The 18,325-nt window shown below is 48.3% G+C and overlaps 2 protein-coding genes across 2 annotated transcripts; both read right to left on the minus strand.

The window, feature by feature from the left end:
• Positions 1-6,316: 6,316 nt before the first annotated feature.
• On the minus strand, positions 6,317-8,054 carry LOC133890905 (transcription factor MYB2-like). The gene is made up of 2 exons (XM_062331530.1): positions 7,538-8,054; positions 6,317-7,403 (listed from the first exon to the last, which is right to left on the minus strand). The coding sequence occupies exons 1-2, from the start codon at positions 7,698-7,700 to the stop codon at positions 6,667-6,669; spliced, it is 900 nt and encodes a 299-aa protein (XP_062187514.1). The 5' UTR covers positions 7,701-8,054; the 3' UTR covers positions 6,317-6,666.
• A 7,469-nt stretch (positions 8,055-15,523) lies between these two features.
• LOC133890424 (uncharacterized) lies at positions 15,524-16,436 on the minus strand. The gene is made up of 2 exons (XM_062330794.1): positions 16,035-16,436; positions 15,524-15,973 (listed from the first exon to the last, which is right to left on the minus strand). Exons 1-2 carry the CDS (start codon positions 16,434-16,436, stop codon positions 15,524-15,526), a joined length of 852 nt encoding a protein of 283 aa, XP_062186778.1.
• Positions 16,437-18,325: the final 1,889 nt, after the last annotated feature.

The following is an 18,325-nucleotide window of genomic DNA, read 5'->3' on the forward strand; positions in this document are numbered from 1 at the left end:
AAAAAAATGAGTGAATCAACCGCGTATCTTGGAGGGCTTATTTTATAGAGAGAAAGGAAAAAAAATTACCATCACGTCCCTAAGATTATGTTACAATCATATACATATAAGGCTATTTTTTGTTATTTGCTTATTTGACATGGCTATATCAATTTGGGAATTATAGTCGTTATAGTATGCTGTCGTACATCGTTGAGGTATCCATGGCTAGGGCATTTTTTGTAATAGCACCCCGTCATCCGCTAGCTCTGAGGTATCGAGGGGCAAACGAATGCACAGAGAACTAGTTTTAGCCCCGTCTCAAGGCCAGGATATCCCGAAATGCTACCCGTCCTTGCAGACCCTCTCAGCGGTGGCCACAAAGGGAGGGGCAGCGAGGCTTAACGGAGTCGGTGTGGTCCGGAGGTTCGCGGCGATTGCCAGAGGCGGGTTCGACGACGGAGATGAGGGGCGGCATGGCACATCGACCTCCTCAGTGGTTGCTGGAGGCGAAGTAGACGTTAGAGCCAAAGGCGGAGTTGGTGTCAGAACCAAGGGGCGGCGAGGCTCGACAGAGCCAGCGTGGCCTGGAGCCCTGCGGTTCTGGCCAGAGGTGGATTCGACGTTGGAGCCAAAGGGCGGCAACGCTCAACAGAGCCAGTGTGGTCCGGAGCCCCATGGCTTTGGCTGGAGGCAGAGTCGACGTTGAAGCCAAAGGGCAGAGACACTCGACATAGCTAGTGTGGTACAGAGCCCGTGACTTCTGCCGGAGGCGGAGTCGTGGTTGGAACCAAAGGGCGACGATGTTCGATGGAGCTAGTGTGGTCCGGAGCCCTTGACTTTTGCTAAAGGCGGAGTCGTCATCGGAACCGAGGGCGGAGTCGACGTCAGAACCGAGGGGTGGTGAGGTTCAATGGAGCCGATGTGGCCTAGAGTACCATGGCTTTGGTCGGAGGCAGAGTCTACGTTGGAGCCGAAGGGCGGCGGCGCTCAACAGAGCTGGTGTGGTCTAGAGCCCTGCGGCTTTGAGTGAAGGCGAAGTTGACGTCGGTGCCGAAGGGCGGCGACGATCAACAGAGTCGGTGTGGTCCGGAGCCCGCAACTTTTGCCAGAGGCGAAGTAGTCGTTGGAGCCAAAGGGCAGCGACACTCGACAGAGCCGGTGTGGTTCAGAGCCTACGACTTTTGCCAGAGGTGGAGTCTTTGTAGGAATCGAGGGCGGAGTCGATGTGGGAGCCGAAGGTGGAGTCGACGTCGGAATCGTGGAATAGCGAGGCTCAATGGAGCCGGTGTGGCTTGGAGCTCCGCGACTCTAGTGAGAGGCTGAGTTAACATTGTAGCCGAAGGGTGGCGATGCTCGACAGAGCCAGTGTGGTCTGGAGCCCTGCGGCTCTGGTCGGAGGCGGCGATGCTCAATAGTGCTGGTGTCGTCCAGAGCCCGTGGCTTTCGTCGGAGGCGGAGTCATCGTGGAACCGAGGGGCAATGAGGCTGTTAGGTGATTGCTGCCTGAGAAGACATCCAAGTCATCAAAGTACTTAAAATGATCATTCAAGGTGATTAAGCACACCATTAGAGAGTGATTAGTGTTTATAGGCCTAGAGAGAGTGTTGTTAGGTGATTGCTGCCTAGACAGTGGATGAAGAAGTGATCCAACATTGTACCAAGTGGTATGCCTGAACCTTTTAGTCTTGGTGACTCAACGACAAGCTTGTTGACCCTCCGACTAGGTGTGGAGTGGCGGTAAGGTGATTGTGCGGTGACGCGGAGACCTTTGCCTTGGTGGCTCAAGCTCCGAAGTGATCATGGCGGCGAGGAACCGGAAGAGAGACTAGTAGTGAGACCTTGCCTTAAGGGATTGGTGGCTCATCTGGGTGGAGGCTAGGTCTTTGAGACTTGGTAGCTCAAGAGCCGTGACCGAGTACCGATCGGGAGCATATCCTTTCTGGAGCTCCAATATGGACTAAGTGTGGCATTCATGCCATTGATATCACGGGAAAAAATCCCTTGTGCCGAGTTTTCTGTCTCTACCTTATTTACGTTTCCGCATTTACATTCTTGCAATTTAACTTCTTAGATAGGTTGCAAGTGCTTTGATTGGTAGAGTAGATACACTAAATAAATTTAGAGTATATTTAGATAGAAATTGATATAGATTTATCTTGTGTTGTTTTTCGGGCCGGAATAGGTGTCCTAATTCACCCTCCTTTTAGGACGTCACCGATCCATTCACCCGATTAGTAGTCAGAAAAAGTCATGGAACCAGCATCGCGATGACCCAGTTTCCTTCTCAAGGCACATGCCTATGACTGGTAGAGCTTTATAAACAAAGGTTCACCTTGTGAGCTATCTATTGCTGAGCAAGAGAGAGGAATCCTCCCTCGTTGATCATGGCATCTTCTCCTACTCCAAGCGCGAGTGATCTGGTTAAGTCACCCCTGACGCCAGCGCCGGTTCTGCTAGCCGTAGTGCCACCGAGGGCTGGCAATCCAAGAGGGACGCGTCCAGGGCTGGAGCTGGTTCCAATGCTGGAGCCAATTCCAACCGCCGTGCTCTCACCATCATTGAAAGGGTCACCTCATCCCCTACTCTAGCCCGATCGAGCTCCCCCATTGAAGTCATCAAAGTTTCCTCGGATGATGAGGGGGAAATCAACTGGGACCTCCTCGAGAAGGAGATCAAGGAGGAGGAGAAGGAAGAGGTGGAGGAGACCAAGGCGGCGAAAAGGAAGGCCACAGAGTCCCATAGCTCCTTTTCGTCCGATGGCTATGGCAGTTCAGGGTTTGGCTTCTACCTCGGCCTTCGCGGTGGGAGACACCTAAAGTGCAGACATCACCATTAGGGACTTTTAGCATCATTTTTCTTTGTTCTTTCTTCTTCTAAGTTGCTCAAGAAGCTGGGAACTCAGAGAGATGACCAATGCACATAAGCGTTTATTGGATGTAAAAATCATCGGTTTGATGATTTTTATGAATCCTTGGTCATCTCCTTTTGATCATCTTTTTCTATGCTCATGACACTTTCCCTTAATTGAAACGTTGGCAAGTCTCCGGGAAGGACTTCCGTCCAATTGGGGAAAATATCATGAATCCTTAGGATGGGGAAGGTTAGCTCTCTTTGATTCAAGTTTATCGGGATCTCGACCCTTGCATTGGTCCTATAATTGCTTTGAAAATAATGCGTTTTGACAAAGTTAGCGAAATCCTACAACTTGTGCAGGACCAGCCAAACCTTTTGACTCTTATAAGAATTAAAAGGTGGCGAGCTATTTTTGGCTGGCTTAGTGCGGAAATTGATTCAACATTGCACCATGAGAGTCGACGAAGGTGGGTCATCCGGACTCCTTTGGCAAGAGACAATGGCAACAGTAGCGACCCAGTAAGGGACCAGAACACTTGTTTTTCTACCGTGTTCATTTATTGGTTCTATGTTCTGTTGCTGACATCCTACCACCCCTCGTGCCCCTCGCGCTCGGTGCTTGCAAGTGAGCGGCGAGCACATCTAAGGTGGCATACCTCACTGAGCACAAGAGCGTGCAACGCTGTCCCCCAGCCCCCTTGTGGCTAGTGCTTTCGAGCGAGCGACTTGCAGGATCTTTAGACCGAGGCTTATTGCCCTCGAGGCCAAGTCTTGAGCTACCTAGGCTTACGGCCTCCCGTACGACTTTGAATTTTTGCGTCGAGGCTTATAGCCTTCGAGACCAAGTCTTACGCCTACCCGAGATAGCCTTCGAGGCGTGGAGGGGTGGGATCGAGGCCTGGCTGTCAGGGTCTCATCTTGACGCACCCGAGGCTCGTAGCCTTCGAGGCATGGAGGGGTCGGACCGAGGCATGTGGCCCTTGGGGTCTCATCTTGACGCGGCCAAGGCTCATAGCCTTCGAGGTGCGGAGGGGGTGGGACCAAGGCCTGTGGCCCTTGGGGTGGTAGCAATAAACGCATCAATAATTCTAGCTTCCAATGTAGCCATGCTGCACGACCAGTCTATCGGCACAGAGATGAATAGCTCGACAAAACATGACAAGCTGATGACACCGCATTGTGCAGAGCATGGTACGCTAAGGTAATAAATATATCGACGTACCTACCGTGTGCATGCTGCCATAAATACAGTGGACTTCCTTGACCGTGCCCATAGCTCACGGGTCCCCAGAAGTTCAGCCTTGCCTATTAAAAATAAAACTAGCTGGTAGCTAGTACCACGCTCTTAGACCCTTGAAGCGACAAGTGCTACAACTTTTTGCCTCCCGCGCTTGAGCAGTGCTATCCTGTGATGTATGCTACAACCTACTGCGGGCTACGATAGTGATCAACCAATATGTATAGCTATTTTGTTTTAGTTTATTGGCATATGAAAGCATGCTATTTACCTTTGAGTACCTCCTGTGCAGCTTTGCGTGGACCAACGAGCCCGCGAGCAGGCACGACAGCGGGCTCCCTGTGGTGAGGCCTCAGCGGATCGGCCTACCCACGCGTGAGGTAGTGAGCCGGTGGCCTCCCACTCGTGGAGCCACGCAACGGCAGGCAGCCGCAAGTGTGCGTGCACATGGGGCACGACGATGCCCCTTGGGCAACGATGTGGCTGATGGCGAGCCAGCACGCGTAGAGCCACATGACAGCAGCTTCCCATCACGTGACTGGTGGCCCATTTTGAACGAAAACTTCAGATGTTCACGCTCTCCTCTCACGGTGTGCTCTAGCCTCCCTTCCTTATGCGGCTTCTTGTGTCAATGTCCCCACGGACGACGCCATCTCTTGGGGTATGAAATGTGCCTCGGACAGAGCATGACGAGAGCCTACCCCAATGGGGGGCTCAAGCTTGGAGATGACTAGTGAGCCAAGAGGAAAAGAAAAGAGAGAGAAAGTTTGTGGAAAAAATGAGCAAATCAATCGCGCTCATTGGGGCTCATTTTATAGAGAGAAGGGATATAAAAAATTATCATCTTGCTCCTAAAGTTATATTCAATCATATATATGTGATGCTATTTTTAGTCATTTGCTTCTCTGATATGGCCATATTAATTTAGGAATTATTGTCACCATAGTATGCCGTGGTACATCATCAGGGTATCCATGACTAGGGTATTTTCCCCAACAGTTTTGCCTTCGTTTTTTTGCTTTTCTTTATCTCCTAAACCCAATTTATTTCAATATCTTTTTTTTGATGGTTATGTAATGGCTACATGTATCTTAGACGTTTTGACATCTAGTGGGTGCAATTATATTTTCATTATTAAAAAAACTGTACTACTGAAATTTCTTTTCTGAACTTATGTCCCGTCTGGTGAGAAGACAGGAAGAAAACGAGCACAAAATGTAAAAAAACCAAATGAAAAATCAAGAGGAGATATTAATGTGGAGAGATAGATATAGACATACATACGTATGTAGTCGGCTAATGCGCTTCGCCATCAAGCAAACTGCAACTGCACGAAACTTTGGACTCCTTCTCCACCTTTTTCTCGGCGATAAAAAAAAGAGCAAAAAACAATGATTTAGTAGTGTTGGGTCCATGCAACTTCAATCAAAATCGACGGTTGCGGGAGCTCATTTGCATGTCGGCCCAATCACGATCTTTCCTCAGGTGATCCCTGATCTGATCGATCAAATCAATGCACGCCTGATCAATGGACCATCAGTCCATCGCCATCGCCATAGCCGGAGCACCAGCACTAGCAGATCGATCCATCGAGCAGGACAGCAAGGAAGAAAATGGCTGGCTGATGAGAAATCCGATTCCCTGATCTCGAGACAGAAGAAAAGGGTCTTCTTCCTTTTTCTTTCTTTCTTTTCTCGACCCTTTTCCCATGGCGATGCTAGCTAGTAGCATTAAGCGATCCTGCAGGCACCCACAGGTCCGGATCCGCTGCTAATCAACAATCATGCATACGCGTGCCGTGCTGTTAGTGCTGCTGCTGGATTGGATCGATTAAAGCATGCATGCATATTATTTACGCTTACTTTTTCCCCCTTATATTAGAGCTAGATCGCATATGTATTATGCTTAAAGTCCACTTGATGTACTGGAGTATATACTAGAGCTGAAGAGTGTAACTGATCACATGATACCTAGGATAGGAGTAGTAACTTACAACAACACAGACCAGCCATGCATATATTATCTGATCCGGCCATGTCTCATGGTAATCGTTTGTTCGTTCGTTCATGTGCACCAAGTCAGCTGTAAACAATCATGTGACCAGTCACCATCGTCATCGTCGTCAGGACAAGCAAGTTTGCATCACTGGAATGGACTGGACTGGACTGGTGGCCGGCGATGATAATCCATGAGGCGAGCAGACTAATTGCACAGATTATATTATACTAGCTAGTAGTATTAACGAACCAGCAGAGGTTTTTATTATCAACGTTACACCAGTTACAAATTAACCGATCAGAGTCCGATCCGTATTTACCCACAAAAGAATGGAACCAACAAGCGTAGTAATTACCCTCGTTACAAACGACTGCATGCTTGCTAAGCCTGATGAGAGAAGAGATGGGAAAGAACTGGAGAAGAAATTATTGGCGGGCCGGGCTCCAAACCACGATGCAAAGCCCACTGATAATAACCCTCTCCTTGTACCACATCTTGATTTCCGGCCTCTCTGATCGTTCAAGTCTCGCTGCCCGTCCCGCACGTCTGCACCGGGACAGTCCGATCAATCCAAGCGGCGGACTTGCTTTCACAAATCACAACCCCATTATTTGCGTGTACCACAGGTCGTCGGCGCCGGCGCCCCACATGGTCTCGCCGAGGTCCGGCATGCCCAAGTCGGCGTAGACGCCTGTGAGGCCAGGGACCAGCGACTCGTCGGACCAGCACGTCTCGGCGCCCCCCAACTGGCTCGGGTATTCTGTATGTGGTGGTTGGCACAACGTCAAAGTGTTGTTGTTACTGTAGGATGACCCATCGTTGGTCAGCGGCGGCGACGGGGACACGACGAGCTGCTGCCGCGTGCCGTCGGTCGACAAGGACGACGACGACGCGGCGGTGGTGCAGGACAGCTCCACGTCGGCCGGGCCGAGGCTGACCATGTCGTCGACGGGCCACGCCGGGAGCAGCGGCGGCGGCGGCGGCGGCGGACCGCCGTCGTGCGCCGTGACGACGTCGGAGGAGGAGTCCGAGTGGATGCGCTCGAGGAGGCGCGGCATCCAGAAGTAGCGCACGAGGTCCTTGAACTGCTGGCTGTTGACGTCGCAGTTGAGCTGCCTGGCGTGCTTCTGCACCCGCGTGCGCCAGTAGTTCTTGATCTCGTTGTCGGTGCGCCCAGGCAGGCGCTCCGCGATCTTGGACCACCGGTTGCCCCACCGCGAGTGCAGCTCCAGGATCAGCAGCTGCTCCTGCGCCGTGATGTTGCCGCGCCGCAGGTCGGGGCGCAGGTAGTTGAGCCACCGAAGACGGCAGCTCTTCCCCGTCCGCTTCAGCCCTGCAACCATGCATGAGGCCATGCATCCATGAGCAGTTCAGTCAGTCAAGGGAGATCATCGATCACATCAAGTAGTTGTAGTGCATGCTTTCAATCTTGTGTTGGTAAATATATGCTAGTTCGTTGCATGGTACCTGCGCATCGGGCAAGCGCGTTCCATCGTCCCTCGCCGTTTGCGGTGATGTAGTTGACGAGCAGCAGGTCCTCCTCCATCGTCCACGGTCCGCGCCGGAGGTCCCCCGCCGCCGACTCCTCCTCGCTGCTCACCTCTCGCTGATCATGCGCCGCCATCTTCATTAATCTGCCTAGCTTAATTCAGCTAGCTAGCTCTGTCTAGCAGTTGTAGCAGGACGCAATGCAGCGAAGTGGCAGTAAGCAGTTTTCCGAGCTATCTGTCAACTGGGCAAGTAACTAAATACTCCAGGTACTTGCCAAGAATGGGATATGCAAGATGAGGAGGAGGAGGAGGATGGACGATGATGAGATGGTGAAAAGGGCGGGAGAGCCTTATATAGAGAGAGCTAGGCCGATGAGCCTTGGTTGGCCTGTGGACTTGGAAAGACGAATGGAAGGAAGCACTCTGAGAATTGGAGATGGAAGAAGCATATATGCTTTGTGAGGGAGGGGGAGCACGCCGCAGCTGTGGACAAGTTGTTTAAGCTAGCCATGGAATGGATTGATTCCAAAAAGCCAAAAACACAGGGGGGAATGGAATTATGGAAGGGAAGGGCTTTTGGAATTAGTAGTCTTTTGGAATTAGCGCACCAGATTAACAATGCTAATCCGCATACGCCAACTTTGACCGGTGCTTTGCTTTGACCTGAATCCAGTGCTCTGCTACTGCTAGCCAATAGCCATGCCTGTACGTACAATAATACTAGCTGCACTACGACTGTGTTCTACACTTATTCATAAACTTCGTCAGATATTATTGATTCGTACTCTACAAAATACAATTTTTCTGTCATATATCTATGCACTATCTATCTATCAATCAATGGGGTTTCTTGTTTTTTTTTTTCTTTCCAGATTGATTCTCAGTTATTAGCAATCAGTCAACTGCTTGAGCCAATAAGTACTAGCAGGGTCTCTGCACTCCATATTTCTGCTCAATTCGACCGTAACAATTAATCAAACTTCTAACAACACCAACTTGCTGATTCTATAACAGAAGCCAGCCACAGAGTGAGTATAATAATAAAAATAAAATACAGCTGAAGTGTGGTCAGGTTCCACACCGGGAGTTGAAACGTTGGGATGGGGGTGCCCTTTTTGTCAAACGCGCAGACTCCGGTCTCCTCCGTGACGCCGATCCATCTCCGGCCCTGACCTTTAGAAATTTTAGCGGTGGCTCACCTCGCCCTGACCTGCTGGATCCGTCCATGGTATTAGATGATGATCGGTGTGGCCTTCGCTGGCTTGTCCCTGCCATTGTTTATCTCGCTCTTTGTTTCAGCTGCATGCATCGCCAGCTTGCCTAGATCGTCGAGCTAGTGATGAAATGTGTACGTCTGTTTGCTGGATTGCAAAGGTCAAAATATTCCCTGAATTATCGTGTGTACGTACTGAATATATGATTGGTACTACTTCTACTGGAGTATGTATATGGATCCGAGTTGATCACAAGGGTCGCCGGTGTCTGTCTTCATGTGTGTCACCGGGACCGGGGCATGGGAATCTCTCTCAGGCATGTCGGCCATATACGTATACGGCATGGGTCACTCAGCTCGGTTGTATTCTTCATATATTCAACCTAGTAGACGGTGGTTGCTGAGCGGTGACAGATGTAAGGTGACACAACCACGTATGTATTAGCTAGTAGCCTAGTATATACGTCCGTCCGCGCGAAGCACGGCGCCGCTTCTCCTTGTCGCCGGACTTTACTCTCCTGCGCGGACCACGCCGTCGCGTTGCTCGTTGTGGCCGGGCGTCGGTGGCTTTACGGCGCAGCGTGCAGCAGGCATGCAGGTCCGGCGCGGCGAGCCTGTTGTACGTTCCTTTTTACACGAAGAACGCTAGCTAGTTGTGCCTTCTTTGTTCAGGAGTCAACACAGCCGCTAGCAGATCAACTGAACACTAAATCCTTTTCTTTTCAGATCGCTACAGCATGTGTGTTCTAAATTCTAACCCCCCTAACCTGCTTCCGAAAAAAGGGCATGCATGCATGCAACCAGGACCAGACAGACCACTCTCATTGCTAGTTTCTTAGGTATTAATAGGTGTCCACTTAAAAAAAATAATGTAACAAGTAATTTAAAGGTAAAAGAGAAAAAACTTGTTTTTTATAGAAGAAACTAACTCTTTAAACAATTCTAAATAATTGTGAGATAATAAATTGTTCTGGAAGATATGAAAAAACTAACGAAGACATACGTATCGCTTGGAAACTTATTTTTAATAGCAATTTTTTACTATCTCCCTTCTATTAGATATCACTTAATAAACAAAGCATTGGGTGTGACTCGTAGACAAATAAATCATATCACGTCGGTGGTGAGCAAGTAAACTGACGACTAATCAGCGACGATTAAGTGCTCGTCCTAGCTAGCTTCGCTTTCCGTTGCGATCAGCTCAGGCAGCCAATGGCATGCAGGATTTTTTTAGCCATTTTAAAATTAATATTTTAAAAATAATAGGTGTAGCACTAAATTTTTAAAAACTAACTATTTTATCATGCCAAAGTGCATGATGTAACTCACAATATAGATATGTGAGTACATGTGGTGTGACCAAGGTGTGAGTCACGCCATGTGTTTTGGCATGACAAAAAGGGTCACGTGGCAAGACACCAGGACGGGACACCAGCGTGGCTATCTTGGTCATGGTACATACATTGATGTGATTAATTTGTGAGTTACACCATATACTTCAACGTGATAAAAGGGACTAGTTCTTATAAATTTAGTATCCCACGTGTTATTTTTAAAATATTAGTTTTAAAAGGGTTAAAATAAAAAATCTCATGGCATGCACTGTATCGTACTAGCAAGTTGGTCAACATTAATAGCGTGGTTAGTCTCGCTGTAATATTTTATTATGATAACATTTGAATAAAAATTAGTATTTTAGCTTTTTTATGATGTTATTGTCATTTAGTTACAAAACATATAAAATTAGAAAAAAATATAAAAATATTTTAGTAGAAGAGAAAATTATTTATGCTTCAAATTTGTATATGAATCGTATACATGTATTAGTTTAATTTTTATATATTTTGATCATCTGCCCAAATCGTGTGTCAAGTGTAGGCAGCTTAATAAAAATTAGAAAAGGTGTGCCTTACCTGCGTGTTGTGCCTTGCCAGCTGTTTACTTGATGCGATGACCTTGAGCCATACCGTGCTTCTTAATCTATTATCTTAGCAAGAATTTAAAAAAAAATTCATTAATTTTTATTATGAATTTTAGATATTGATTAATTGTATTTTACATGGACTCTTTATTTAGGTATTTGATTTTTATAATAATTTGATTTTTTTCTAAGACTATATTTGATACAGATCTTTTTTCTATTCTAACCCCAATTTAAATTATTATTAATTTATTTTATTTGAACTCTTTATTTAGATATTTTGCTTCTCAAACGTATGGAATTCGAACAGCTAATTTTGCATAATTTTAATTCTAAATTTAGCTATTTATTAATCGTGTTTGATATAGGCTCTTTGATTTAATCTAGACAGTTAGATGTTCATAACAATGACTGATCTAAATTTTTTTCTTTTTTATCAATTAATGTAGTAATTTCATGATATTGATAGTGAACATGATGACTTCTTTTAACACTCAAAAACACTCCCACAAGCCACCCTCATTTTCAAAAACACACTCACAAGTCTATATCCAAAAACACTCCCACATGATGTCTGTTCCATCTGATGCCTATCACCCCTATGAGGCACTTCAGTATTTGGTCATTAGTCAAAATACATATTTCGCAACTAATGTAATACATTAGTATTTGGTCATTAATTAAAATCATCACCAATACACAACTAGTCAAAAGCTACTGGGTGGAGGCGGGGAAACTTGATCGGACAAACGCCAAATGGAAATGAAAAGGAAAAGAGAGAAAGCTGTGTGGAGGTGGGGAAATAAAAGAGTCAACTTCTAGGTGGGTAATTGAAATATATGGATTTGTAGGTGTGTTTTTTAAAATAGGGTTTATATGTGTTGGGTCCGACCACTGGATCACGAGCGCGACCACTCCGGATTCACGACAACGCGAGCGACTAGGCTCCTCGACCACCCGAGCGACCAGAAGAGCTACCAGTCGTACGTGCTATACCATGACTAGTCTGGCTATCCGCCGTGTACGTGTTGCTCTCGATCACGCCGATCGACCAGCAATGCCCAGCAACTCCTGAGTCGCGTACTACTCGACGAGAACGAAGATCAACAGGAACAAAACGTGAGGCTCTCTGGAGGATTTTTCGACTCTATTAACTTATGACTTGCACGACTCCGTGTCTTGCTTAAAAAACTTAGAGATTACAACTCATATTTATAGCGACCTGCTAACTTCGAATCCTAACACGAATAGTGCCATCCCATGATCCGACTCTGGACTCTAACTCCGACTCGAACACTGCACACATATGAACGACGCTATAGCCGTATACGGATCGTATATGAACTCCTTGCTTCCGCACCGGCGTGAAACGAGTCCCCCAGGCCTACGATAAGGATTAAGTCTAACATACTCCCCCTTAATCTTGTCGTGGGTCAAGATCACGAACTCCCAAAAGATGTCGCATGACCGCCAGCTTCACCGCCGGCAATGCCTTCGTTAGAGCATCAACTCGCCGCTCCTTCGTGCAGATGAAATCTACCTCAATCTGGCATTCTTCAACGCACTCACGGTTGAAATGAAACTTAGTGTCAATATGTTTACTGTGGCCATGAAACACTGGATTCTTCATCAAAGCAATCGCTGATTTGTTATCAACAAACAATTTGACTGCTTTAGGCTCTTCTCCTGTCAGCTCCCCCAACAGACTTCTAAGCCACAGTGCTTGGCATGCCACTGCCGTTGCCGCCATGAATTCAGCATCGCACGAAGACAAAGCCACCATTTTCTGCTTCTGCGAGTTTCATGACACCAGGCTATCATTAATATAGAAAGCCATACCTCCAGTACTCTTCCTGTCATTCATGTCACCAGCCAGATCACTATCTGTGTACCCGGTGATCACCTCTATTTCTCCTCCTCTGGTATACACAATACCATAATGCACGGTGCCCTTCAAATACTGAAGAATCTGCTTTACTACCTTATAATGCATCACTGTGGGCTTCTCCATAAATTTGCTTGCCACCCCGACAGCAAAAGAAAGATCAGGTCTTGTATGGAGTAAATACCTCATGCAACCGATGATGCGATGATACTCAGTTGCATCAACCAGTTGTCCATCTGGATCCTTATGCAGCTGCGCCCTTTGTTCCATGGGGAATTTTATGGGATTGCAATCCATCATACTGAATTGACCAAGGACCTTCTTCGCATACGTTGTTTGCTTGATTGTAATTCGCCCATCCTCTTATGTTACCTCAATCCAGATATAGTAATGAGCATTCCGAGATCGGTCATATCGAACTCTCATCATCTGCTGCTTGAATCCCATGATCTCTTCTGGACTTTCTCCTGTCACAATAAGATCATCAACATAAACTCCAACAAATAACTCCATACTAGCCTGTTCCTCTTGTGTATACGGCGTGATCTTGAGCACACTTCACAAATCTAAGTTGCTTTAAGCTTCTATCAAGCCGGATATTCCAGGCCTGTGGCGCCTTTTGGAGTCCATACAACGCCTTGTTGAGTTTGAGCACAAGATGCTCTTTGTTCTTCACTGCAAATCCCTCTGGCTGGGTCACGTATACTTCCTCTTCGAGCTCACCATTTAAGAATGCCAATTTGACATCCAGATGATGAACTTGCTAACCTCAGTTGGCTGCAACAGCAAGGATGACGCGTATAGTGTCCAACCTAGCCACCAGCGCAAACACTTCTTCGAAATCGATTCCTTACCGCTGCACATATCCCTTCACGACCAGCCTTGCCTTGTGCTTGATCACACCTCCATATGAGTTCTTTTTTAGTTTGTAAACCCATTTGAGCCCAATTGGCTTGTGACCAGCTGACAACGCCATGAGAGTCCATGTGTCATTCTTCTCTATGGACTCGATCTCCTTGGCCATGGCATCCTCCCAGACCTGCTGTCCAGCAGCCTCACGATAGGAGGATGGCTCCTCCATTTCCACGAGCATGACCTTTGCTTCCAAGTCTTCATTGAGATTCACCCTTGGAGCATCTCTCATGATGTCGTCAATGTGCCTGTATCGAACAGGCCCTTCATCTGTATTGCTGCTCCCGCTCGATAGCGGTGTGGCCCGATCATCCACCGGCAATTCAGGTACCGATAGCACCACTAGATTGGTGGGGGTTGTTGGAGAGGCAGCTGTCGTGCATGCCGCAGCGTGTGTCCTAGTTGCTGGCCCTTCCGGCGTCACCTCGCTGACCAGCGGAGTCGATGAAGGAGCTAGACCACCATGTGCCGTGGGTACAGGCAGACTTGTCGGACCACCCATGAGTGGCATAGAACCACCCACCACTGGCTCAGTGCTAATCACCTCCTCGACATCAAAATCAGACGGCTCCTTGCCGCCTGTACTTGTAAACCAGCTCCACTCCATGCTTTCATTGAATTTAACATCACGGCTTACATGAATTTTCCTGCGTCTTGGATCAAAGAGACGATGCGCCTTGCAGCTGTCCTCGACACCAAGATACACCATCGGATGGCTTCGACCGTCGAGCTTCTTCAAAAATAGCGTTGTCACCTTCGCATATGCAGTGCATCCGAACACACAAAGGTGCGCAAAATGCGGCTTCCTTTGGTTCCAAGTCTCGAACGGAGTGCGTTCGTCCAGCACCTTTGTCGGCAAGCGATTCAGCAGATACACCACGTGCCGCACCGCCTCCCCTTAAAACCTTCCAGGCACGTTCATGCTCTTGAGGAGGGACCTCGCCATCACCATCACAGTCTTGTTCCTTCGCTCCACCACACCGTTTTGTTGTGGCGTGTATGGCGCAGTGAGATGCCGTTTAATCCCGGCCTCCTTGCATAACTGGGTTAACTCAGCAAAGAGGAACTCCCCACCGTGGTCAGTCCTCAACGTCTTAATGCGCCGCCCGTTCGTGTTCTCGATCTGCAACTTGAATTTTCTGAACACGGAGCAGGCTTAGTCCTTTGACTTGATCACGAACACCCACATCCATCGTGAGTAATCATCAACAATTAACATAAAGTAACTATTACCGACGAGAGTCGAATGTGTGATTGGCCCGCATAGGTCAGCATGTAGCAGCTCCAGTGGCTTCTCTGCCTTGAAATTTGCCGCTGCAGGGAACGGCTGCCTCGCTTGCTTTGCCAGCAAACACCCGTGACATAACTCATTCGGGTGTGAGATCGGCGGCACGCCCGCCGCCATCTCCTTGTCAACAAGTAGCTTCATAGCTGCAAAGTTGATATGTCTGAGTCTTGCATGCCAAAGCCATGCTGGGTCTTGAAGACTGGCTAAGAGACACATCGGCGTCGCTTGATGCAGCTCAATCTTGTAGAGGTGATTTGGAGTTCGCCTCACTTTCATCAGCAACCGTGCAGAACTATTATCATATGCACGTAGATGTTCAGCATCCATGATTACCTTGTGTCCAACTTCGGTAAGTTGTCCAAGGCTGATGATATTGCTGCACAGTCTTGGAATGTAGTAGACCTCCTGCAACAGCCACTAGTTGCCATTTTTGCAGCTGAACAAGACAGACCCTAAGCCCATGATCTGCACCGTGGAGCCATCCCTGAACTTCACCTTGCCAGTGACACCTTCGTCCAGCTCTCTGAACTTCTCTTTATCACCAGTCATGTGATTACTAGTTCATTGTCCAGGTACCAGACCTCAGAGCTGGAGCCTCCTTCCGTTGTGTCGCACAGTTCCGGCTTCAACCTCTCCTCATTCAGCAGCATGGCTCCCCGCTGGTGCTGCTGTTTTTGTGCTGGCTCTTCTGACACCACGAGTAGCAGGGCCGGCTTGGTGTCATCAGCACGAGTGAGATGTGTCTCATCTTCCTTGAGCCTTGCACTCGTTCGTGTAGTGCCCCATCTTGTAGCACTTGTAGCACTTGATGTGGCTCTTGTTACGGCGACTACCGCCCGAGCCGCTCTCCTCGTCATTGTGCGACATCCCGCCGTGACCACCTCTGCCACGGCCTCTGCCGCGTCTATGACCACCCCGGCCGCGGTTGCTGCAATCTGCAGCAAGGTGGGATTTTCCCTTATTGCTTGATGAGGAGTTGCTACCATCCTTCTTCTGCCGCGCTTGCCACTCGGCCTGAGTGAACAGGAGTTGGTTGTCACTGATGCTATTGCCACTGGATGCACGCGGGCGAGTACGTTCTTCAAACACCTTAAGTCGCCCCACGGCTTCCTCGAATGACATCTTGTCGAGGTCATAGAACTGCTCGATCCCAGCGATCACACTCAGGAATCGATCCAGCACGGTGTCGAACAACTTTTTGACCAATGCAGTGTCATCGCGTTTCCCCCATATTTCCGTATCTGACGGACATCACGTTGAGCTTTCCAGCGTACTTGTCCAGCGTCTCTCCCTCCTGCATGCACATAGCATTGAAATCGCTCTTCAACGTCTGCAGCCGCGCATTCTTGACGTGATCCGCACCGACGAACCTTGTCTTGAGACAATCCCAGACCTCCTTCGCAGTTTTTTTTCTTGCCACCTGCATCAGGAGATCCTCTGGGAGCGCTTGGAAGAGATGTGACTTCGCCTTCTTGTCCTTCTTCTTGTCAACGGCCTCACCGACCGCCAGCTCGACTGCCTCCCAGACACCTTGATCTTCCATCATCGCCTGCACGCGAATCACCCATCTCGTGTAGTTTGTCGCCGTCAACTGCGGGTACAGGAACGACTCACCACCGCTCTCCCGCGCCACCTCACCCTGAGGTATGATCGACATCTTCACGAGTTAGTGCTACGCACTACCAGCTCTGATACCAGATGTTGGGTCCGATCACTGGATCACGAGCGCGACCACTCCGGATTCGCGACAACGCGAGCGACCAGGCTCCTCAACCACCCGAGCGACCAGAAGAGCTAACAGTCGTACGTGCTCGACCACGACTAGTATGGCTATCCGTCGTGTATGTGCTGCTCTCGATCACGTCGATCAACCAGCAACTCCTGAGTTGCGTATTACTAGGCGAGAACGAAGATCTACAGGAACAAAACGTGAGGCTCTCTGGAGAAATTTTCGACTCTATTAACTTGTGACTTGTACGACTTTGTATCTTGCTTACAAAAATTAGAGATTATAACTCATATTTATAGCGACCTGCTAACTCTGAATTCTAACACGAATCGTGCCATCCCACGATCCGACTCTGGACTCTAACTCCGACTCGAACTCTGCACACATACAAACGACGCTATAGCCGTATACGAACTCCTTACTTCCGCACCGGCGTGAAACGAGTCCTGGAGGACTACGATAAAGATTAAGTCCAACAATATATGGGAGTGTTTTTAGATTTTTCCATAATAATATAATAGATGGTCACCTGGTATGATCGATGAAGTGGGGGACACATCATGAGATTAGCGAGTGGGAAACCGGGGGTTTGTTCGTGCGACGCGTGCTAATCTCCTGTTCATCCCTTTGTTTTCTATAGTTGTTTGATCGTGGAATGAAGCATCCACGTGTGGGTCAGTGTTTGTAGGCTTCAAAGGGCTCACAGGGGGCGCAAAAGCTAACCTGCATGCGAGTTAACTTGTCTCGGACGAACTCCGGCGCCGCTTTTACGTGTTCCAAATCTGGAGGCTGCTACAAAGATTATTGATGCATGGTGGTCAAATTGGGAAAAAAAGTTGGAGATATATATCGGTTGCTTCATCGTTTGGTTCTTCAGAACTGTGCAAAAATACCAATTGGTTCATGTGTCCCCTTGGGTAAATATCTGTGAACAGAGTAGAGATAAGTTTCATTTTTTTAACGGGAAGTAGGGATTAGTATTGTACTAAGGTGATCCTTTTCGGACACCAGCAATATAATCTGCATTCAGAGGCAGGGAAAGGCGAACATCTGGCACACGAGGAGACTTAAACAACATATATACTTATACTCATCGATGAAAAGAACTTGTGACGTGTTTAAGGACAGGCTCAAGAACACATGTTCCTTAAAGCAGCAGCAACATGTTCGATATATATGATTAGCACTCATCACATAGACAATGTGTTAGATGTGGTTCCTACATTGATCATCATATATACTAGTTGTCATCGCATGCGATCCTCATCCAGTCCTTGTCCTGCGCGGCCGCTACGCCACCTCTCCAACTTCCTGCCCAGTACACCGCCTCAGCACCAGACACAACGATTCTTCAGGCTACGTGAAGCGCTCCTCTCCAGCCGGCTACAACCTACTGCATGCAAGCACTTTACGGTATACTTCACCTCTCCGATATCTGCTATTCTGTTGTACTCATACTCATGTATAAATATGTACCGGCACTCATGAATACAATCATCGGTTGAGCTCATTTAGTCTTTTATAGTGTCAGAGCCTTTCTTCTGAAATCTTCTATGGTGTCATCCACTCATTCCATCTGCCTCAGGCGCTCACCACCACCTGAAACAAGTCCTGCCCCTCCTGCCACTCCCGCCTGTCAATCAATCCTCTGCGCCAGCTTTGGACTCAGCCAACCCGAGCTGAGCTGCGTCCACCACGGCGAGCTCGTCCACGGCACGTGCGTCCACCACGGCGCGGGCGTTCACTGTGCGGGCGTCCACCATGGCGTGCTCATCCACGGCGCGAAAGATCGGTACAGCATGCGTTTTTATGTGGCG

This window comes from Phragmites australis, chromosome 14 (genome assembly GCF_958298935.1).
Source record: "Phragmites australis chromosome 14, lpPhrAust1.1, whole genome shotgun sequence".
Lineage (NCBI taxonomy): Eukaryota > Viridiplantae > Streptophyta > Magnoliopsida > Poales > Poaceae > Phragmites > Phragmites australis.

Excerpts from the sequence above, each read along its gene's own strand:
- LOC133890905 (XM_062331530.1), bottom strand. The coding sequence starts at position 7,700 with ATGAAGATGGCGGCGCATGATCAGCGAGAGGTGAGCAGCGAGGAGGAG. Across the intron at positions 7,404-7,537 it reads CGCGCTTGCCCGATGCGCAG|GGCTGAAGCGGACGGGGAAG; the intron begins GTACCATGCAAC and ends GCATGGTTGCAG.
- LOC133890424 (XM_062330794.1), bottom strand. The coding sequence starts at position 16,436 with ATGTCGATCATACCTCAGGGTGAGGTGGCGCGGGAGAGCGGTGGTGAG. Across the intron at positions 15,974-16,034 it reads AGTACGCTGGAAAGCTCAAC|TTGTTCGACACCGTGCTGGA; the intron begins GTGATGTCCGTC and ends TTGGTCAAAAAG.